The sequence below is a fragment of the Malus domestica genome, chromosome 05 (assembly GCF_042453785.1).
Source record: "Malus domestica chromosome 05, GDT2T_hap1".
NCBI classification, from domain to species: domain Eukaryota; kingdom Viridiplantae; phylum Streptophyta; class Magnoliopsida; order Rosales; family Rosaceae; genus Malus; species Malus domestica.
In genome coordinates, this window is record NC_091665.1 from 44,053,399 (window position 1) to 44,076,540 (window position 23,142).

General features: G+C 38.7%; 4 protein-coding genes across 4 annotated transcripts; 3 read left to right on the forward strand and 1 right to left on the reverse strand.

Moving 5' to 3' along the window:
• The first annotated feature begins 3,675 nt into the window (after nucleotides 1-3,675).
• On the forward strand, nucleotides 3,676-8,255 carry LOC103427832 (external alternative NAD(P)H-ubiquinone oxidoreductase B2, mitochondrial-like). The gene is made up of 10 exons (XM_008365910.4): nucleotides 3,676-4,005; nucleotides 5,339-5,621; nucleotides 5,707-5,913; nucleotides 6,051-6,301; nucleotides 6,425-6,647; nucleotides 6,724-6,828; nucleotides 7,017-7,286; nucleotides 7,394-7,515; nucleotides 7,676-7,795; nucleotides 7,963-8,255. The coding sequence occupies exons 1-10, from the start codon at nucleotides 3,917-3,919 to the stop codon at nucleotides 8,051-8,053; spliced, it is 1,761 nt and encodes a 586-aa protein (XP_008364132.2). The 5' UTR covers nucleotides 3,676-3,916; the 3' UTR covers nucleotides 8,054-8,255.
• An 805-nt stretch (nucleotides 8,256-9,060) lies between these two features.
• On the forward strand, nucleotides 9,061-12,629 carry LOC103427835 (protein TRANSPORT INHIBITOR RESPONSE 1-like). The gene is made up of 4 exons (XM_008365913.4): nucleotides 9,061-9,868; nucleotides 10,474-10,969; nucleotides 11,232-12,038; nucleotides 12,219-12,629. The coding sequence occupies exons 1-3, from the start codon at nucleotides 9,417-9,419 to the stop codon at nucleotides 11,988-11,990; spliced, it is 1,707 nt and encodes a 568-aa protein (XP_008364135.2). The 5' UTR covers nucleotides 9,061-9,416; the 3' UTR covers nucleotides 11,991-12,038; nucleotides 12,219-12,629.
• Nucleotides 12,630-12,906: 277 nt separating this feature from the next.
• Nucleotides 12,907-13,560, reverse strand: LOC103427833 (dynein light chain 1, cytoplasmic-like). Its single transcript, XM_008365912.4, has 2 exons — nucleotides 13,283-13,560; nucleotides 12,907-13,183 (listed from the first exon to the last, which is right to left on the reverse strand). The coding sequence occupies exons 1-2, from the start codon at nucleotides 13,418-13,420 to the stop codon at nucleotides 12,992-12,994; spliced, it is 330 nt and encodes a 109-aa protein (XP_008364134.2). The 5' UTR covers nucleotides 13,421-13,560; the 3' UTR covers nucleotides 12,907-12,991.
• A 7,105-nt stretch (nucleotides 13,561-20,665) lies between these two features.
• LOC103427836 (vacuolar protein 8-like) lies at nucleotides 20,666-22,929 on the forward strand. Its single transcript, XM_008365914.4, has one exon. It carries the CDS (start codon nucleotides 21,000-21,002, stop codon nucleotides 22,767-22,769), a length of 1,770 nt encoding a protein of 589 aa, XP_008364136.2. The 5' UTR covers nucleotides 20,666-20,999; the 3' UTR covers nucleotides 22,770-22,929.
• The last annotated feature ends 213 nt before the right edge of the window (nucleotides 22,930-23,142 follow it).

Below are 23,142 nucleotides of genomic sequence, written 5' to 3' on the forward strand. Positions count from 1 at the left end.
ATATCAAACGTTTAATGACGAAATTAATATTTACTAAATCATAATGCGTCAATTGAACGAATATGTTTTTTATATTGACAAAGATAGATATAATTGTTAACCGATGGGGAATTCGTTATTCGATGGGTATAGTTATGGATAATAACCAATGGTTAATTTGCGGTTATGAATATGGCTAATTTTTGGAATTATGAGAATGAATATAATATTTTTATCTCCAAACCGAACCGTCGCTATCCCTAAATATGCCTCTAGCCCTGCACCTTTTTCCTTTTGATAAGGGAATAGGATCCTCTCTGGATCCTCTTTGCGGGGATCTGGATGATCGATCAATTGTGTCTGTTCATCGTACATCGTACGGTTAGAAATCATTTAAAAATTTTAATTTAAAAATGAATATAAATAATACCTAATGAAAATTGACCGCATGATATACGATAAGCTGACACGATTGATTAATTATCAAATTTCGACAAAGAGGATCCGGAGAGGATCCTTGTCCTTTGATAAGATCAATCACTTTGATTTAGAGAGGTTTGAGGGACACGTGGAGGCTAATGTGGTGTGATAGGATTTGAACTTCCGGTCCAAAGTGCATCCCTTGAGACGGAGGAAGGGCCAAATCCATGGTACATGTATACGAACATTTGAACAAAATTTATTCAATTATAACACATAAATTAGTTATAAATATGTGTAATAAACTCGTCATTTATAATGCATACTCTAATGTGCGTTGGTTGTGTTACAGTGTACATGAATGAACATTAGGATTTTGAAATTGTTATGAGTTTTGATATCTAAAGGATAATTATAGGGAAACCAAAATTTTCAAAAAAAACTTGCAAATCAAATGATGTGTTTGTAGAAGATTGGATTATTAATTAAGTGTCAATTAACGTACTTGTTTCTTACTAGTGACACATCATTTAGTTTGCAAATTTGATTTAATAATTTGGCTCCAAGCATTATCCGTTGCAAAAATACTGCAACAATATATAACCAAACTACGTAGAGCTCATTTGGATGTGTTTTTAAAATAACTGAAAACGCTTTTAGAGAAAAAAAATTTGGATTCCAAAATCACTTAAAGTGTTTTCTGCAAGAAGCACCAATTATGTACTTCTTCCAGGAAGCACTTTAAATGCTTTTCCAGGATTTACTTACATCTTTACTAATTATAAGGTCTAAAAATATTTTTATCAAAAGCACTTTCAATTATTTCAAAAGCACTTTCAAACAAGCTTGTAATCAGATTATAACACGTAAGTTGGTTACTAATACCGTATACTACCTAGAATAGTATAGCTAGTACTCTTGAACCCTAGCTAGCAGTGCATGGTATTGTGGGTATGTTTGAACTTCATTCGGGTCAAGTTCCAAATGATCTAGTTGGGCCTCTTCAAATAGAAAGTGGGCTTCTGATGGGCTACAGGCCAGTTTCTAGTTCAGCTTAAATTGGCATAATGGTGATAGTTATACAAGAAAGGGTAGATGCGTATGAATAATATCAATTAGGTCATCTTTAATGGGACCGAAAAATTTAAATTCAATTCTCTAAGTCTTGTTTGATGTCTAGAATTGGGTTGAATCTAGTAGGCAATTATATTTAAACCAAATTCTAGAAGAAAAACTTATATGGCACGAATACACCGTTACTGTGACGTCTTGTGTCAATAATATAAGGTCGTGTAGTAAGAATTTAAAATGTGATATTCTATCATTGACACAAGACGCAACTACATCCACCTAATAGAAGTCCCCCTCCTCGATTCCAGACACCAAACGTGACGTTATGTTATGGAGTTGGTCCGGTTTATTTGGTATGGCAAAGAGAATCATCAAGGAAAAAGGAATGGTTTGATGAAGGCATATTCTTCATGCCTTTGAGTTTTGACATGTACGAGCATCTTATATATAGGTTGGCAGGTCACATGCCTTTTGACACATCAAACTATCACTTGCAAATTTGGGTTGAACAACCAACCAGTCCGAACAAATTTCCAAAACTTTATGCTCAATTGACATATTATTTTAGTGTTTGTAGGCAAACATCGTACTCTTGCTTTTACCGTCCTCTTTCAATACCACAGCTGCCAATCAAACATGCGTGCGGCAGAAAAAGAAAGAAAGAAAGAGTCTCTTAAAAAATACGCGAGCCAAAGAGTAAAACACATAAAAAGTGAAGGATTCTAAAAGAATATAAAAAAGGAGGTGTTTGTACAAAGTCTAACTCTAACTGGTATTCCTCTTAATGTAAATGAGAGGTATTGGGTTCGATTCTCGTCAAATGTGAATTTGAACAACATTATTGTTAGTATATTGTGAAGTTAAGCTCACCCCTCCCCCACTTAGACCAACTCCAATAGTGGGCTAAAAGCCAAATTACCCCCCAAACCCACTCCAACCCAAGGGGAAAATTTGGGTTAAATGCTAAATGCTAAACCAAGGTCAGATTCCTCCCGAAATTTAGCCCAGAAATCAGAATTTAAAATTTTCAATATTTATCGGAATTTAAGTTTTTTTAGATTAAAACGTTTATAAAATTAATTTATGATAGTCTATGTATTTAATTTAACAAAAAAATAGCTTAAGTTCATTCTTTAATAATTCCGGGCTAAAATTTTAGGCTAGAACGGTTTGAGTAGAAAAGCTGTTTCTGGGCTAAAAGCTAAATTTTCCGGACTAAAATATTTGGCTTTTAGCCCAACCATTGGAGATTGTCTTAGTGTAGATAATATCACCTGTTGAATATATATATATATATATATATATATATATATATATATATATATATATATATATATATATATATAACTAATTACCTTTTTTACATCTTGAAATGGAAGGGATTAACAATAAGTAAATAAAAATATTACTTATTTTTTCTGGTCAAAGAAGGTTTACTTTTACATTTTGAAACGTAGCTGATTTTTAAACATGTTAAAGATTTTGTCAATTTTATTTTCAAAATCATATCGTCTTGTAAAATTCAAAGCATTTCCAATAACCTTAATTGAACTCCAACGCTACACCGCTACTCGAGCGATGCTCGAGGATGCTTCGTCTTGAAAGAAGAATAATAATTTCGTGCTCTTATTTGCTTAGGTAACAAGTCAAATACTCGATGTGTAGAACACAACAAAGCATATTCCTAAAACCGGTCAAAATGACTTCGGTCCATTCCTCGATATTTAGTCTAATAAAGGCCACAAAATAGAGAAGAGATCCTTGACAGGATTTTTCCACCAAAACTACCGGATTTTTGAAATTTCATCAAACGATAGAAAAATATTATAACTTGTAAGAAATTAAAACAGGTGGATCATTTGACGAAATTTCAAAGATCCGAATCATTTGATGAAATTTCAAAGATCCTAATTACTTGATCCGACAGCCTTGATAGAAGTCTACAAAATAATACAACTTCACTAAATCAAATACTAAATAAATAAACTCTAGATTTAGTATGCACCAATAAAAAAGAAAAAAAGGTCAAAGATTTGGTGTTGCTCCCCGAATTCTGGGGCCGCATGCTAAATTACAGCTGCGCAGCCTCAAGGTGTCCAGCGCATCATCGGGCCCACCACCGCAGACGTGTCCAACTCCTACAAACGATACGCTCCGTTTTGATTCGATTCGCATTCGCGTTGCACGTGGCAAGGGTTTTTGCCTTGCGCTCCAAGTCGCCAGCAAGGCTGGAAACCTTCGCCTCCAACCTCTCCGGAGTCTTTTAATTTCTTTCCATATATAAACGCGTTCCACTTTTTTCCTCTCATGCATTCCTACAATATATAAGCCCCGTTTCTCTCTCTAAATTTCTCTCTGTAACTTGCCCTTCTTCCTCCGCCGCCGCCTCCTTCTGCTTCTCTCTCTACATTTTGTGCTTTTTCGGCTGCGGATCTGAGCGCCGAAAATGCGAGGTTTCGCTTTCTTCGATCGAGTTTCTAAAGCCTTCCATGACTATCCTAAGGCTTCCAAAATGCTCGTCGTCGTCGCCGTCAGGTTTACTCTCTCTCTCTAGTTCATCTCTTTCGTTTTCTGCATGTTCAATCTGCTTCATCTGTGTGCTTATTCAGTTCGATTGTTGTGTATTTATTTGAAAATATGAGCGAAACTGCCAAATTTGTATTATTTTTTTTCAGTTTTTTTTCTTTCTTTATGTTATGCTTTATTAGAATGTATTATTTTCTGTTAATTTCCATCGATTATTGCTTTTTAATTGGAAAATATTTGCTCTGTTTTAATTGTATGCTGAAAAATATGTGCTCTGTTCAATTTTTGTTTGTTTCCAATTTTTTTGGAAGTCTCTGTAGTCGATCAGATCTCTTGGACTCATTTCATATCTGTGGAAAATTGAATATGTAAGTTGAAATTATGAGGAAATTGGAATTCGTCGATCTGAAACATTGAGTTTCATGAACCGCCGCCAATGTGGCGCCTCTGTTGATATAACAGAATTAGCATGCGCAGATTCATCCATTAAAAGGATGCTGCGGTGCGTTAGTTCATGTCTTATGGTGGCAATTTTGGCGCGACTCGAAACATGCACGAATATATTATTTTCCGTATCTTTTTTGTGTTATGCTTTATTAGAATGTATTATTTTCTGTTAATTTCTATCGATTATTGCTTTTTAATTGGAAAATATTTGCTCTGTTTTATTGCATGCTGAAAAATATGTCCACTGTTCATTTTTTTTTGTTTCCAATTTTTTTGGAAGTCTCTGTAGTCGATCAGATCTCTTGGACTCATTTCATACAACAACAGCAAAGCCTTTTCCTAGTAAATGGGGTCAGCTATATGAATCTTATAACGTCATTATGTTCGGTTATGTGTCACGTCTTCCGTTAGATCCAAATACTCTAAGTCTTTTCTTAGAGTCATGTGGAAAATTGAATCTGTAATTTAAAATTGTGAGGAAATTGGAATTCGTCGATCTGAAACATTGAGTTTCATGAACTGCCGCCAAAGTGGCGCCTCCGTTGATATAACAGAAATAGTATGCGCAGATTCATCCATTAAAAGGATGCTGTGGTGCATTAGTTCATGTCTTATGGTGGCAATTTTGGCGAACATGCACGAATATAGCATTTTATGTGTACATGATTAACACTGTTTCATTGACTTAAAATGATGATGCTATGGTCTGTTAGTTCAAGCTATGAACCAAAGCCAATTCGTTGGTGGTTCCGTGGCTATCAAAAAATCACGGTGCAGGGAAGTTTAGATTGAAACTACGCGTTTTTACTTGCTTCGATGCTGGATTTTGTTATTGGTATGCTCGCATCTTATATGGTTCATGATTTGATTATGTTTTTGTTTTGTCTTGCGGCAGTGGTGGCGGCTATGTGGCTTACGCTGAGGCAAACTCTGAGCCAAAACTGATCAGCAGCGCGCCCGGCATAGATCAAGGGGAAAATAAGAAAAAGAAGATCGTCGTACTTGGAACTGGCTGGGCTGGAACAAGTTTCTTAAGGAATCTGAAAAACCCCAACTATGAGGTTCAGGTCATATCACCTCGGAATTACTTTGCCTTCACCCCTCTGCTACCAAGTGTTACCTGTGGCACAGTGGAAGCTCGCAGCATTGTTGAACCAATTCGTAACATTGTTAGAAAGGTAATGCTTGTTGCTTTGGGTTTTCAGAATCTCTGGTTCCCATCACTTATTATTTAACTGGAATGATTTTTTTTTTTTTGTACAGAAAAATGTAGATGTTCAATTCAGTGAAGCTGCGTGCCTCAAGATCGACGCACAAAACAAGAAAATCTATTGCCGATCTAATCTGGAAAACAATTTGAACGGACAAGAAGAGTTCGTTGTGGATTATGACTACCTTATTATAGCTGTGGGAGCCAATGTTAACACATTCAATACTCCTGGTGTGATGGAGAACTGCCACTTTTTGAAGGTAGTTTTCTTGTAAACCCTGCACTTTGTATTAATAAAATACATTCTTGTAAGTTTTCTCTTGTGAATCGAGTTTTGATTAGTTGAATGTGTGCATCTTTGTTTTATTAATCTCGGGAAATTTACTTCTACATGCAGGAAGTAGAAGATGCTCAAAAAATTCGAAAAACTGTTATTGACTGCTTTGAAAGAGCAAGCCTTCCAACTGTAAGCGATGAGGAGAAGAAGCGGATTCTTCATTTTGCTGTTGTTGGCGGTGGTCCAACTGGTGTGGAATTTGCTGCAGAACTTCATGATTATGTCAATGAGGATTTGGTCAAATTGTATCCCGGGGTCAAGGAACTAGTTAAAATTACGCTTCTCGAAGCTGGAGATCATATTCTGAATATGTTAGTAAAGAACTGACATCTGAACCTTTGTTATTTGTTTGGAACTAGTATTTTGTTATTGAATGTAGCAATATCTGTTAGTTATTTTTTCATTGTCATTGATTTCTTCTCATGTTTTTGCAGGTTTGACAAAAGAATCACAGCTTTTGCTGAAGAAAAATTTCAAAGAGACGGTATTGATCTGAAAACAGGATCCATGGTTGTGAAAGTAACAGATAAAGAAATCTTTACCAAAGAACTGAAAAATGGCGGGGAAGTTTCTGCCATGCCTTATGGAATGGCACTCTGGTCAACTGGCATTGGAACGCGTCCTTTCATAAAGGATTTCATGGCTCAAGTTGGTCAGGTGTGTTTCTCTTCTCATTGATGCTGTTGACTTCTCTCTCTCTCTAGAAACCTTATGAAGTTCAATTGAATATCAGGCTAATCGACGAGCTTTGGCAACTGATGAGTGGCTGCGAGTGGAGGGCTGTGACAAGGTGTATGCAATTGGTGATTGTGCAACAATAAATCAGCGCAAAGTCATGGTAACTGCACTTTTGACTGGTTTCTCCGTTAATCAATACGATAAACCAGTTGTTGATTCTCTGTTTGATATATGAAAATGTGTTTTATATGCTAAATAACCATCAAGTCCAGTACATTATCTAATTCCTTGTCTAAATCTTCCACCAATATGTCCAGTTTGTTTTCTTAATGCCTGTTTGCTTTCCAGGAGGATATTGCTGCCATATTCCGCAAGGCGGACAAGGATAATTCAGGAACACTAACAATCAAGGAGTATCAAGAAGTGATTAAGGATATCTGTGAAAGGTATCCTCAAGTGGAGCTTTATTTGAAGAGCAAACAGATGAAGAACATGGTTGACCTTTTGAAGGAAACAGCGGATGTTTCAAAAGGAAACGCGGAGCTGAATATCGAACATTTCAAGACCGCTCTTTCCAAAGTGGATTCCCAGATGAAAAATCTTCCAGCCACAGGACAGGTACTTGGTTTGGTTTACGGACATTTCGACATTAGTAATGTTATCAAAGGCACTTCTTCTCCACATATCGTAAGTCTTATTTGACTCTTCAATGCCATGCGTTCCAGGTTGCTGCTCAACAAGGTGTCTACCTTGCCAAATGTTTCAATCGTATGGAACAGTGTGAGAAAAGTCCTGAAGGTCCTCTCAGGTTCCGTGGAGAAGGTCGCCATCGGTTCCATCCCTTTAGGTACAGTTCAAAGCCATGCATTGCGATTCTTATGCTAGAAATTTAGTGCCTTCTTTGTCTAATAATTAAACAAAAAACGAGATGATTATCAAACGGGCCTTATATTTTTAGCGACGTCTTGGTCAGTTGTTAATATATAGAATGATTCATTCTTGTGAAGGTACAAGCATCTAGGTCAGTTTGCTCCGTTGGGAGGAGAGCAGACAGCAGCTCAGCTTCCCGGAGATTGGGTTTCGATTGGCCACAGCTCCCAGTGGCTTTGGTATTCTGTTTATGCAAGGTATTATTTACTTTACCATTTCAATTATTCCAATACAAAGTTACAAACACATATTTTAGGGTCCTCTTACATTATTGCCCGTTAGCGATTTAATACGTGTTTGTACCATAGAAAAATCAAAATATTGATTTCATTTGTAACGCATTTGCGTTTGAACAATGTTTCAGCAAACAAGTGAGCTGGCGCAACAGAGCACTGGTGGTATCGGACTGGGGTAGGCGTTTCATCTTTGGAAGGGACTCGTCGCATTTGAATTGAGCCGGCATCTGATGATTAATTCACAAACACTTGGACGCACATTTAAAAAGTTTTGTTTTCGAATTCAAATCATTCGTTGAGGAATTAATTACTTGAAGCAGCAGCAGATCTTCCTCTGTATTAACTTTTTATCAGTCTCTCGTGGATTTAGATGGTTTCACCAGTACTGTTTTTTTTAATAAAATAAGAATTTAGTGGAGCACTTGATGGGGTTGTTGTCGTTATTCAAATCATATTGCACGCCTGTCAACAGTTTTCGACATATGCTAAAACAATCTGATGAGTGATAACAAAAGAATTTGTCAAGCGCTGACAACGTAACCTGTTGAGATATACCTAACATACATTACATCAAAGTTCAAACACTTAATTGGCACAATAGGAACTTTTACCAAACATTCAGAGAGTCGTCGGATAATATTCACATGTATATTTTTCAGACTCCGGATGGTCCTGAGATCACCTTGGTGGTGATTCTGAGATCACCTTAATAGTGATCTTGAGACCACCTTGGTCCCAATGTAAGTCTGTCCCTACCTACATCATCCAACAAAAATCACTGCCCACTTATGTAAACATTCTTGATTTCACCCTTACGTTCAATGAATTAAGCTGATCAACTGAAACTAATAGGAGCTTTTTGTTACTGGCCCACTCAAAATGTGTTATGCTTAGCACTAAACTTTGTGCTAAGTGCAATGTAAGCTGAACAAAGATATAAGATCCATTTGGTGACGCATTAACAACAAAGTGCGGAGCTTGTGGCCTATTTTTCTCGCAGTGCCGCCACGTGAAACGTTGCCGACAAACAACAGACACCGATATTTTATATGGACACCCAGCAAAGAAGGCCGTTGGAAGAACATGGGTTTGTTTAAGCTCTGGGGGACATAGTGGGAGCTCAAGATAAGTCTCCACTCCACTTTCGACATGACACCGCTAATGACGTTTTTAGAAAAGAGAATCTACCTACACTAGGTTAATTGGTGCTTAAACCAACGCAACTTACACCAGCTTGAAATATTATGGTCACGATAAAAGTGTTTAAATCAATTATTAACGAGATATTAAAATATGTTAGACGCAAGTAAAACAAATAGAAATACCGTCGCAATAATATTTTTGTTGCTTCAAAATCCTCTAATTACCATGATTAAAAATTAACCAAAGGTTTAGTTATATTTCCTCTGCGGTGCTACTACCACTGGTATAATGCTCCACTCTCTTGATCTTCTCTCTCCTTCTTCGCTACATCAACCTCCCGTTCATCACTCTCGCTCCAACCTTTTCTTCTCCTCTCACATCTGGATTTCCACACCATTTCTCACAGCTTCGACCACACTTAGACCTCCCTCTCCCTTACATGGATTCCCAAAGAAAGAAGGTTCTGGAGCAGGTCCTGAACCTGGTCACTTCACCCAAGGACCGGAGCTCCGTCTCGCTGGTCTGCAAGGACTGGTACGACGTGGAGAGACACTCTCGCCGCCACGTCTTCATCGGAAACTGCTACTCCGTGTCGCCGGAGATCGTGACCCGGCGGTTTCCCAACATCCGGAGCGTGACCCTGAAGGGGAGGCCGCGGTTCTCGGACTTCAATCTGGTGCCTCCGAATTGGGGCGGCGACGTTCGGCCGTGGCTGGATGTGTTCGCTACTGAATACCCGCAGCTCGAGGAGCTGAGGCTGAAGAGGATGACGGTGAGTGATGAGAGCCTTGAGTTCTTGGCTGCTTCTTTTGCTGACTTCAAAGCTCTGTCGCTGCTCAGCTGTGACGGGTTCAGCACCGATGGCCTTGAAGCCATTGCCACTGACTGCAAGTAAGTGTCTTTTTAATTTTGTTTTGGTTTTTAAGTGCTTTTTCGATTGGTTTGTGAGATCGCTTTCACTACTGCTTAGAAAGTCTTATACTAGGAGTACTTTTATTAGGAACACAATGAAACCTTTATTGAAAATCAAAGTGCTTTCCGAAAAAAGCACTCTTCGAACAATCACATGGTGGGTCTTTTTTCAGAAAGTGCGTTTATGATCTAGAACCCCCCAAGTTTTATGTGAAAACCTACTTAGAAACATTTTTCTAGAAGGAAGCAATCGAAACATGCCCGAGATCTAAGACTGGAGAAATTTTTAAGTGTAACCGGTGCAAGGGGTTGTACATCCCTTGTCATTATACAATACAAAAGATGAGATATGTGTGCTAAAAAGTTAATAACTAAAAAAATAAAAATTTCCACGATTTATATAAAAAGACGTGATGTACCTGTGTTCCGGTCAGAATGAAAATTTTCTCCTAAGACTGGAAGTCCGATGACGTTCTATCTCCCCAAAATCTGCCCGTTTGATCTATATGCTTTACTGCTTATGCTGAACTTCACTTGTTGAGGAAAACAAAACAACTAAATCCCATCCTAATTTGGTTTTACAGGAATTTGACTGAGCTCGACATACAGGAAAACGACATCGATGATAAAAGTGGAGACTGGTTAAGCTGCTTCCCTGAAAACTTCACATCAATGGAAATACTAAACTTTTCCTGCCTGAATTCCGATGTCGACTTCGATGCTCTTGAGAGTCTTGTAAGTAGGTGCAAATCACTGAAGGTGTTAAAGGTTAATAAAACTGTAACCTTGGACCAACTACGAAGTCTTCTCAACCATGCTCCTCAACTTCTGGAGCTAGGCACCGGCTCGTTCTGGCAAGAGCTGACACCCTCTCAGCATTCAGAACTCGAAAGAGTGTTTAGCAACTGCAAGAATTTACATGCACTCTCTGGTTTATGGCAAGCAACAGCTCTTTATCTCCCGGTTCTGTATCCTGTCTGTACGAATCTTACTTTCTTGAATTTGAGCTATGCAGCAACTTTGCAAAGTTGGGACCTTGCTAAGCTTGTTGCTAATTGTCCACATCTCCGGCGCCTTTGGGTAAATGCCCCATTTCTTTCCTTTTACATATAACAGTTCTTCATTTTGAGAAAGCTAATCTGAAAAAGTCAGACGAGAAAAACAATAGCGGTTTTGAAATCGTTAATGGTTGATCACAACAATGACATAATAGTTTCTTCATTTTGAGAAAGCTAATCTATTGGGGTAATAGCATTTTGAAATCGCTGTTTGTTGATCACAACAATGACATGGTACATGTTGACTGTAGGTGCTAACTCTTAATATCAAATTTTTTCTGCAGGTGCTGGACACAGTGGAAGACAAAGGGTTGGAGGCTGTTGGATCAAACTGTCCTTTGCTTGAGGAACTCCGTGTTTTCCCTTCTTCTCCCGATGGAGATGATATTGTTGATGGGGTGACTGAATCTGGGTTTGTTGCTGTGTCCAATGGCTGTCCAAGACTCCGCTATGTCCTCTACTTTTGTTGGCAGATGACTAATGCCGCTGTAGCAACTGTTGCACAAAACTGCCCTGATATAACCCACTTCCGTCTCTGCATAATGACCCCAGCAAAACCAGATCACCTGACGGGTGAGCCTATGGATGAGGCTTTTGGTGCAGTGGTGAAGACTTGCGCTAAACTCGAAAGGCTTTCCGTTTCAGGTTTACTGACCGACCTTACATTTGAATACATTGGGAAATATGCCAAGAATTTGGAATACCTTTCAGTAGCCTTCGCTGGAGACAGTGATCAGGGGATGCAGTACGTGATGAATGGTTGCCCCAAGCTCAAGAAACTTGAGATACGGGACTGCCCGTTTGGGGACACAGCTTTGCTCTCAGGTTTAGAGAAATATGAATCTATGAGGTCACTTTGGATGTCAGCCTGCCTTGTGACAATGAATGCCTGTCGGTCATTGGCAAGTAAGGTGCGGAGGTTGAATGTTGAGGTGATGAAAGATGATGAAAATGGTGATGACAGTCAGGCTGATAAAGTCTATGTTTACCGTTCTATTGCCGGGCCAAGAAAGGATGCCCCGGCTTTTGTTCTCACCTTCTGAAGACTGAACAGCTTTTGTGCTCCCTCTTTGAACCTTACAAAATACATGGTACTCTCTCTCTCTCTCTCTCTCTCTCTCTCTCACACACACACACACACACACACACACACACACACACATACACATACACACAAACTTGTAAACAGATTTTGAGTCAAAATTTGAATCGTTCTATGTACACAAATTTTGGTTTTTCTTTTCTTTTTAACATTTCAGCTGGTGCAACAGGGAATTTGTGATATCTGCAGTCTTGGCTGAGACGTTTTTAGGTGAGGGATTGAACTAGAATTTGAGGCACTGACCATTCACAAAGTTAAGCAAAGAAGGATTAAGCAAGATTGGCTCTTCATGAATGGTCGCGTGTAGAATAAGTCATTGACAATAAGAAAGAAGTTTTGCTTTTGGGTTCAAGTCGTTCGTCGAGGAATTACATGCAGAAGCAGTAGATTTTCCTTCATACTTGTATCGGAGTTATGGATTAGTTAGTCTCACATCCTTCATACTTGTATCGGAGTTGTGGATTAGTTAGTCTCACTCACCACACTGTTTCGAAAAATAACTTACGACATTCGTAATCCTTTGCTACTGGAAAATGTAAGGATTGATTTCTGGTTCATAAGTCAATTTGATTTTGAAGTATATGTATTTATAACCCTGAATACTAGTAACAATAATTCTTCAGAAAAAAAGATCATGAAAACAAATAAATTGTAATTTTACGAGAATGACTTACATAAGACTGCAGCACCAAGATGATAGAACTTTGAAGTTCCTATATGTTTTAACGTCCTTTGCTTGAGGAACTTCGTGTTTTCCCTTCTGATCCCGACGGTGATAATATTATCCGTCGGGTGACTGAGTCTGGGTTTGTTGCGGTGTCTCATGGCTGCGGAAGACTCCGTTATATCCTCTACAGTTCTTGGAATTTGTTCATTTATTTATTTTCTAGATATACAAATTCAAGGAGAACGAAAGGGAAGTAAAGTTTTATGAAGCAGAGCTTATGCCGTCACGGCCTCCAACGGCAGGATGTTATTTGCTTCCACAGCGAGATTGGGTGTTCCCCTGAAAAGCAAGAATGCAAGGCTACCGACGAAGAAATAGATGAAGCAGCCTTGGCTGTGTGTCACAAACGAACCAAAGTCTGTTCCTACGATGCACTGCCACCCCAGCCCGTACGTGTCATCAAATTCCTGCATGGAAACAAGCAAAGAAGGCAAAAATAAACATGTGAATTTCAAATGATTTGTTGAGGATTCAATGCTGAGGATAATCCAGGAAAGAGAGGTGACCTTCTTTATGAATTGGGCAATCTCAGTGGGTTCAGTGACATCGAAGTTATCGAGAGCCTTTGCAGCTAACTGGAGAGCGTCTTGCTGCATTGTTTGAAGCATATCAGTCTCATTGACGACGGCTTTACCTTCCAACATGGCTCCAGAAAACCTGCCTGGAGCTGCCGCTGCAGTTGCGAAATCGCGAAAGAGCTGCAGATTTATAAGGCAGTTTAGAATGAAGGCATATATAGGCTGAAGTGAAGCGAATTATATCGAAACGGGAACTTCGCATTTCTATGTGGTAGTCTCCATGCCGTGTGTGATCATCAAAGAATAATGCCAATGAATAAAGCCAGGTGGTCAGGAAACAGACAAGCTGATTGTGTCATGGATGATGGGGGCATGGAAGAAGATGCATTTCTTGTGTACAGGATCTCGCATCTTGTTCGATCAGTGCTTCAAGTTTGCCGTAGCGAGGGGCAGTTTTCGATTCGGGGTCCACATTATCTCGGAGATGCCGGACGTTTGTGGTTTTACAAGTAAGATACTTCTGTGAAATTCAAGGATGGTGTTCTGAGGTTGATAGTCAGTTGTCTATTTGCCTACACTCTTGTTTTCTTCTTTTTTTTTTCTTTTTTGTTGATCCAAGAACCTGTATAGCTTGTCATTGCTTCAGGTTGATGAGAAAAATACAGCAATTATCCACTTGTGTTGTTCTGGATCAAAGGCCTCTATATGCACTTTATTGAAAAAACAATCGGCCCTTTTACTAGAGAAGTGTCAGCCTAAAAAATCATCACTAAATTGAGCGGAAATGAGTTGGGTTTAGGATAGGTTCTAGATTTGGTTTCAGGATTACGAGAGGTCCTGTATTCCGTTCCTCCAAACATGAATAGCAAGTCTCGAGCCTTTAATTATCCATTAAGGCAAATGATGTAACTGGGCTTTTAGAGCAGTTCCACCGAAGGTAGAATAGCCCAGCACCCAGTCAAAAAACCAGGTTAGCACCTTGTCAATTCATTCCAGCCCAGCAACTTGCCTGGCACCCAGCCCAAGCTGGTCTCTGGGCCAGTCCAAAATTGATTGACCAAGGAGCCGGCTATTTGCCTGGTGCGTGCCTTTCACAGTGACAACCTCCGATTGGGGCTAAGCTGGAGAACAATTTCGTTGAGTTTTTTCTCGATGACAACCTCCGATTCCGAGCTACAGCATAACAGAACAACATATAAACAAACCCAGAAAGCAACGGCAAACCAAGAAAAACCAAGGGGTGCGGATTTTCATTTTTCTGTGGGGGAAGATCGAAAGAGTTGCAAAGGGAGGTTCCAGGGGTGGGGAGAGAGAGAGAGAGAGAGAGAGAGAGAGAGAGAGAGAGAGAGAGAGAGAGAGAGAGAGAGAGAGAGAGAGAGAGATGCAAAGGGAGGTCCCAGGGTGCACTGGGTGTGTGTTCGGCGGTGGTATTAGGTTTGCTTATTTTTTCTGGGTTCTGATGAGGGGAGAGAGGGGGGGGGGGAGACATCTGGGGGAGATGGATGTAACGTGCACAAGGAATTGCACAGAGAAAGAGAGTGTGTGCGCGGCTAATATTTTTATAAAATTGATAATATTTTAATAAATCAAATTATTATTTTATAATAAAAATTAAGAATATTTTAATAAAATTGACTAGGCTATTTAGTTTTAGGGGTGGAAATGCCTTGGCCTATTACTGTTCATTGTGATATATTACTGTTCACTTGAGTGAATAAATGCTGGCGCAAAGTTTTTAGGAGTGGACTTGCTCTTAGATGTGCAGCCACTTCATGCAGATTTGTTGTTAGTTTCAAAACTCTTAACTATAAATATATTTCCCAGTACGTGATTTCACGTGAAGAGAGTGATGGACATATACAAAGACATAAATCTAAGAATATGTCGTCCTGAAGATCAATCGTCCCCTATGAGTTCCGGCCCAAGAGTCGATTCCGATCTTTCTCCTTCTAGGGGTGTTTAGCAAATTAGCATACTCAAATCCAGGATGGGCATGACAAAACAAATTAAGGGAATTATTGTTTTCATCAAATGCTAATTCACTCGGTGTTTTTTTGGGAAGTTTAGAAGGAAATCAGATTCTTTAATAATTAACGGTGCCATACTTAGATTTTGTGGGGCAGCTCATGACTACGAATTCATCACAAAAGTCTAATTTTAATAACTTAAGAGGTGGTAAGTATGGTTTGGTAAGAGGTCTATTGTTGTGATGTATCATGTCTTGAAAATTATAATTGCCACAAAGATTTGATTAGATGCATAACAAATACACACAAATGAAGTTCATGGATAATAATGTTTGCTTCTGTAAAAAAATAATTTGAAACGTCTGTTAAAGTTCAAACTTTTGTATTCTATCAGAGGGAGTTAGTCATTTCTAATCGCTCTAAGCGAGAATAAAGTAGCATACTTTTTAGTTGATGGCTCATTCCGAGGTCTTGGTTCTTTCTAACCATCTTGTGCATGTTTAAAGAGTAAGTTTACTATTATAGTCAGATGATTAAACCTTATATATAGTTCGATTCACCTAATCTAGTATATCACCCTTTCATTATATAAAAAAAAGTAAATTCTGGTGTGGAGTCCCATTCAAATTTTGAGCAAATAATTATAACCATAAATACACACACACACATATATGAATCCTTTAGGCAATGCTGGTCCCATGCATGATCACTAGTCACACATCATTTTCTTGGAACGTAAGATGTAGATGAAAACGTCCGAGTCTACATGCTTTGTATAGGGCTACTTTCAAGAAAACGAAAGAGGTGATTAACACCTAACACCAACATGTTTAAACACTGGAGTACAGTACCACGTAAACATTTTCGAGTCTGTGCTCGATTCGATCGCGGTTCCATGCATTGTATATCCTAATTAGGGTTAAATTCGGAGTGCTTTGGATGCAAGAAGATAATGGCTAGAGACGGGTTTTGTGGAACGCATTTCTTTCCTATGGGAATTACGGTTTGTTGTTTCCTACGTGGGAATTAGGGTTTACAATCACCAAATCGGTTTAACTTTATTGAAGCAATGTGTTTTATCTTATGGACAGAAATTCACTTTGGATTTCACTGTCCGGAGCCTAAAGATTATACATGTTCAAACCAGTTAAAATGAATACGACAATTCCCATTAACTCATTCTTTTGGTTCACCTCACACAAATTAGGAGCTCCGATTTCTCTTTTACACAAAATAAGAGCTCAGATTTTTTGGTCCTTAGACCCCAGACACAAAGGTCTGGAGAGGATCCAAATTCTTGTCTTATGAGTCACCTAAGCTAGCTAGCTACATGATCATCACCAGCATTGCAATGGAGTAGATGGATGAGATCTGATGATACTGCCATATTGTTTTTATGTACTTTTCTCTTCAAAGCTAAGGTATATATTTCGACTGTGCTTCTAGCCTACTACCTAGTCGTATTGGATTTCACTTGTTCCATACTCAAAGGTGTCCCAACAATGCAAAGCAATCACTTTCGAGCTTATGCACTCCACATGGCATTTCTACCTGCACTTTATCACCATTAAACAACCACCAAATTAGCATACCCTCTACCTACAGTATCTAGAATCTTATGCCACCGACCTAGCTGGCTACATAACACAACCCACATACGTAATAGGGTTATGCATGCTTAAGATACCAACTAAACTGATGTTGAAACTCCTTTTGAAAGAGCTAAAAGTATTTTTTGATAACTAGAAACATACTAGCAGGTTCGCCATGAAGCGGTTGCTAGGTGCTTATTTCAATGTGTTTCTAATAAAAACATTTAAAAAAAAAGAATGTTTATGAGTAGAAGTGTTTTTTTTTTCATATAAATAAACGCAATCGAGCCATTTTTTTAGAGTTATTTCTCTTCTAATGTCAAAATAGTCTCAAGTTTGAATCCCTTCACCTTTACTGATATAGAAATTTTCTCGACAGTAGATAAACAACGATTAAAATTAAGAAGGTAGCATATTGAATCCCTCCACCTTTTTTGTAATGTGATGTGTAACATTGTAACATATGGGGTCGTAGCAGTGTGGCTTAAGATGTGATGACCATGTGCAGATTCAATTATGCTGAAGGTCCCAAATCTGCAGCTGATTATTGCTCCTTTTTCGATAGATTCAATGTGGAAGCATGGTGGCCTAAGAAGAATAGAAAGTTCAAAAGACTGGAGACCCAAAAAGGGGTTTATGCCTATATCATTACCCCGCATAAAACAACTTGATCAAAGAAAGAACCATGATTAATTAAAACCAAATCATATTCTTAAACTTTTGTTGCAAATAATCATAGTCACTATCATGGAATAGGATCCTTTCCATCGGAATCCTCCAATCTATTCAACAAAAAATCGACCGGCCAGGAATTAATTGTCTGTTCACTTTTACCTTCCTTTCTCGTGTTCGTTATGGATGCAAATTTCTTCCTTCTTATTCTTGGATGAAAATGCACCTGTAAAAACAATTAACACCTTAGGCTAAGCCCAAGAGCCTCACGCCCCCATGATGAATTGGGGGGAGCTTTGGCCGAAGAACCTTCGATGCCAAAGTTAGAATTTTGAGGGAAAAATGTTTAGAGAATTTTGCAAGAAGCTTGGAATTAAGTTTCGGAGAAAATGAGGTGGTATTTATAGGGGTGTGGCCGATCGCTTTGGGAGAGATGGGAACCGGCCACTTTAGTGGTTTTTTGGGTGTTAATCACCATCAATTAGCTAATTAATGAATTAATTGAGTAATAAATCACAATCAATTAATTAGCCAATCAATATAATTTGAAAAAAATAATTTGGAAGTTACTTGTGGGGAAGGATTGATGAGGGTTGATGAAATAGGTTTTGAATTAATACCTATTTTGATCACTTTTGACATTGATTGATGGATGATTGTCTACTGCTTGTGCGTAGAAATCCCGGTGTGCTCCAAGGGTAATTTTTTTTTATCCAAAAATTCACGTGTCACCTCTATATTTTTCTTGATTATTTTTTGCTCCACATTCATCTTCTTCTATCTTCTTCCTTGTTCATCTTCTTCCCCCTGTTTCATCTCTCTCTCCAGCTTCATAATTAAAGGATCCGAACGATCCGAATGAAAGAAATCCGAAAAGAATCCCCATCTCAGTATCATCACAAAATAAGATAAAAATAATCCGTAACTAGTCGAATATAATAACAAGTTTTTTGTCATGTACTTGGACGCCTATTCACATCATGGGTCATGGATTTTTGTTTTCCTCTCACTTGTCATCTTCTAGCTAGGGTTTTATCCGTGCAAGTGCAACACAGGTCTCCCATTTTTCCATGAACAACTATGATAAATGCTTCCAAAAATCTTATCCCATAATTTATTATGTGAGCATGCTCAATACCTTTCACGCTTTGCTTTTCGCATTTTCTTGGAAAAAAGCAGCTTTTGGCTTTTTTTGTAAGCTCCTCCCATTATTTTTCAGTGCAAAAGGGTTATAGAATAGAACAGAAGCATCTTTCTTTTCAAAAATTTGTAAAGAAATTAAGAAGCCACTTCCTCAAGGCATCCAACAAAGGTCTTCACATGGTGGGGTGGGGTGCGGTGGGGGGGCTTTGTCATCTAATCCCCATGCTAAGAGTTTTCAAACCTAACCTACTTTTTTCCTTTTCACCTTTTCACCTAATCAAATAGTGCTCCGAAGATTTTTAGTGTATACTGCTATGTGATATACTTACCGATAATATATTATAAGATTATGAAATATAGCAACAAATTGGCTAATTTTGTCATTTACTTGTATTATGACAATTGGACTAAGAACATATTATGACAATAAGATCGTCACCCTACAAGATTCTCGTTATTTTAAGGGTGGTCCATAAGAACTCCAGTTAAGTTTCTTACGAAGTATTTATATACGTACAGCTTAGTTGGTCTCTTGTTTTGCTCATGCTTCCCCTACTCTGCCACAAAATAAATAATAGTCCTAATCAATAAATTTTTAGTTGGTGATCATAATTAATTTCTCCATTACTACTTAAAAAAGTTTATACAAAATTAAAAGTTGATAAAGGTCCAACCACGGAAATTTCTTACCATAACACTTCTCCTACTCGTGGGATCGATCACATTTCAAGGGTAGTTGATCGAACAATTAGGACTGTTCAATTTAAATTTTACAATTCCTATTAGTCTATCTCATTGATCCATCTCTAAATTGCTCGATGTGCAAATTATGTGGTATGAGATTTAGAGAATATCTCAATCCCTACTCGTGAACTCAACCCAAACATTCATTTTTTTTTCTTTTTTTCTTTCCAAAAAATAAAAAAAAAAGATGAATTTTTGTTAAAAGCATTGATTCCATATTATCTCAAAGCTTGAACTGTCACATCTTGTAGTCGTTTACAAGGTGATCTTTTATATATTTTTCTTTGTCTATGGTATGCTTATGCTCTTTTGACAAAAAAATACATCTTTAGAATATTACCCAAAAAAGAAACAAAACAAAGAATATTTCCTTTTTGCTATAGCTGCCAAGTGGAAGTATAATAAACTAGTGATACTAAAAGATTCGGTGTAATATTACAAGTTAGAAGAAAGGTAATAAAAAGATAAAATCCAGCACCTTAGAACTTTACAATTAAACTTGAAGAAGAACATGCGAGGTGTTTGCTTATAAAAATTCAACAAGTATTCAAAGGTGTTTGCTTCTAATAACCAGTCACAAAATATTCGAAGGTTGCTCCAATAATTAGATGATAAAATAGGAAATTTGTTAAATAGCTGCATCTTAGTATATTTAAATGCTTTTACTATGAAGACTTATTTTTCACTACACTCTTCTAAAATTCGATGTCGATCCTACTTTCCCTTTTGAAACTTAAAGTCGTTACTTTGCTCTTTGGAATTCGATTTCAATTCCACTTTTCGCTTTGAAAATCAAAAGCTGCTATTTGCTCCCTGGAACAGTGGAACTCGATGTTGATCCTACTTATTCTAAAAAACAGAAATAAGGCAATATAGAGAAAATTTTGAATTTTTAGGAGTAAAGTTGCGAGTTTTGAATTTCAGAGAGTAAAGTGGAATCAAAATCGAGTTTTAGGAAGCAAAGTGACGTCTTTTGAATTTCATGGGGCAAAGTGGGATTGAAATCGAATTTCAGAGAGTAAAATGATGCTTTTTGAGTTTCAAGAGGTAAAGTGAGATTGAAATGAAATTTCAGGAAATGTAGCTAAAATAAGCCAAAACTCTTCTAGAATAAATAATTAAACAAATCCGTACATATGCATAATGTAAGCATTGCTTAAAAGTTTTAACCACCAATAGTGGCTGAATAGCCCCTAAAAACATATTTAAATTGTGTTAGATAAAATACAATGATTTACTACCACCTCCTTTAAATAAGCTCCAACTTCCAACAGATTTCTTATCCCCGGTGTACTTACAAAATTACCCCTCCTAATCCCCCGCTCGTATTCCACTAACACACACCAGCCCAGAAGGTCAGTCATGTAATTTCGCACTAAAGTCCATGCCAAACCAGCGATAAGTACAGAACCAGGAGAAAGATGGGAGAAGTCAGAGCCTCTCTCTCTCCCTCTCTTTGTTCACGGTAAGATCGTCAACTAGATTCCATTCCGTTTCCAATTCCGATCAAAATTTCCGGAATATTCGTACCCATCTAGCCGGGATTCGGTCACTTCGCTATTTCCAGATGGATTGATTCCAAAACCAATGAGAGCAACAATGGGGGAAGAAGAGAAGCAGCGAGCCAAAGAAACAGAGCAGAGCCAAAACTCGTCGGAATCTTCCTCCGGTAAATCAAGTCTCCGGCGAATTATCGAGTCCATAACATCTCTGATTTCGCTTTCTTATTCCATCAAAATCTTTTCGGCGAAATGGCAAACGATAAGGACCAAGCTCGAAGATTTGAACTCCGGCCTAGTGGCCGTACAGAACTGCGAGGCCAGCGAAAACCCTGCTGTATCAGGCATTGTGTCGAATACATGGAAGACGGTCAACGAGTGTCACGAGCTCGCTCGTCGCTGCGTCGATCTTTCGTACAGCGGGAAGCTCCTGATGCAGAGCGACTTGGACATGCTTTCCGCAAGACTCGATCTTCACGCAAGAAACCTGTCGGAGGTTTACAACGCCGGCGTTTTGACACGGCGGTTCGCGATCGTCGTTTCGAGGCCCGGCAACGGAGCTTGCAGAGACGACATGAGGTTCTACGTCAGAGACTTGATGACGAGGATGAAGATTGGCGACGCGGAGATGAAACGACAGGCGTTGCTTAATTTGTACGAGGCTGTCGTGGAAGACGACAAGTATGTTAAAGTCGTCGTTGAACATGGCGAGATTGTGCATTTACTGATCCGTTTTCTTGATTTTTCGCATGAGGTTGAAATCCAAGAGTTGTCTGCAAAGATTGTTTCTGTTATTTCTGGGTTTCGTTCGTACAAGGCTGTTCTGGTCGGAGCCGGGATTATCGCGCCGTTGATTCGGGTTTTGGAGAGTGCGAGGGAGGCTGGGAAAGAAGAAGCTGCAAAGAGCTTACAGAGATTAACCGAAAATTCGGATAATGGGTGGTCGATTTCAGCTCACGGCGGAGTCACGGCTTTGCTTAAGTTATGTTCCGGCGGCGATGGCGGCGAAATCAGATCAGAGTTGGTTGGTCCTGCTTGCGGGGCACTCAAAAATCTTGTTGGCATTGAAGAAATCAAGAGATTCATGGTTGAAGGAGGTGTAATTTCGACGTTTATCAGGCTCACAAGGTCGAAAGACGAAGTCTTGCAGATCAATTCGATTGAGTTTCTGCAAAACATCGCTTCTGGGGACGACGCAATTCGGATTATGGTGGCGAAAGAGGGCGGAATTCGAGCGTTAGTTCACGTTTTGGAGCCTCGATCGGTGGCTTGTTCTTGTAAAGTGAGGGAGACGGCATTGAGGGCAATAGAGAATTTGTGTTTTTGGAATGCGAATTCGATTAGTGTTCTGATCAAGTACGGTTTTGTTGATCAGCTCATGTTCTTTCTACGAAATGGGGAGGTTTCGCTTCAAGAACTGGCGCTAAAAGTGGCGATTAGGATGTGTGGGAAGTCAGAGGAGGCCAGAAAGGCGATGGGGGATGCAAATTTCATGACGGAGCTGGTCAACTTCCTCGATTCAAAGTCGTTTGAGGTTCGAGATATGGCGGCTGAGGCGCTGTCGAACATGGTCTCAGTCCCGAAAAATAGAAAACGATTCGTGCAGGATGATCGCAACATGTGCCTCCTTTTGCAGCGGTTCAATCCGGAGCAAGTAAATTCGGGCAACACGAAGCCCTTGTTCTCCATTTTGATGTCGCTGACGAGCTGCAACGGTGGGAGGAAGAAGATTGCGCATTCGGGTTACTTGAAAAACATCCAAAAACTTGCAGAAAATGAAGTTTCGGATGCCAAGAAGCTTGTGAAGAAGCTATCCACAAACAGATTTCGTAGCATGTTGAGTGGAATCTGGCGTTGATTCTTGAATCAAATGTAGGGTTTTTGTCTTTATATAATTTTGATGTAATTTTTGTTCATAACTTGTATATCTGCATAAAAGGGTTTTTCCAAGTTTTTACTTGTTTGTCTAGCTCAAGTTGGAACTACAAATTTCATCTTTATTATACTCTTTCACATCATCTTCTTGTCAAGTTGTATACATAAGATTGTCCAAATTTCATCTTTATTCGGAATGGTTCATGAGATTGACATACTCCTCGTTTTGGTCTCTAAGATTTAAAATCTATAGAAGTCGTTGCTGTGATTGTTCACCCTCAATCATTTGGTCATTTAGGGTATTTTTGTCAAATCAACCAATCCCCTTAATCTGGTAGTTTCTTCAATTTAACGAA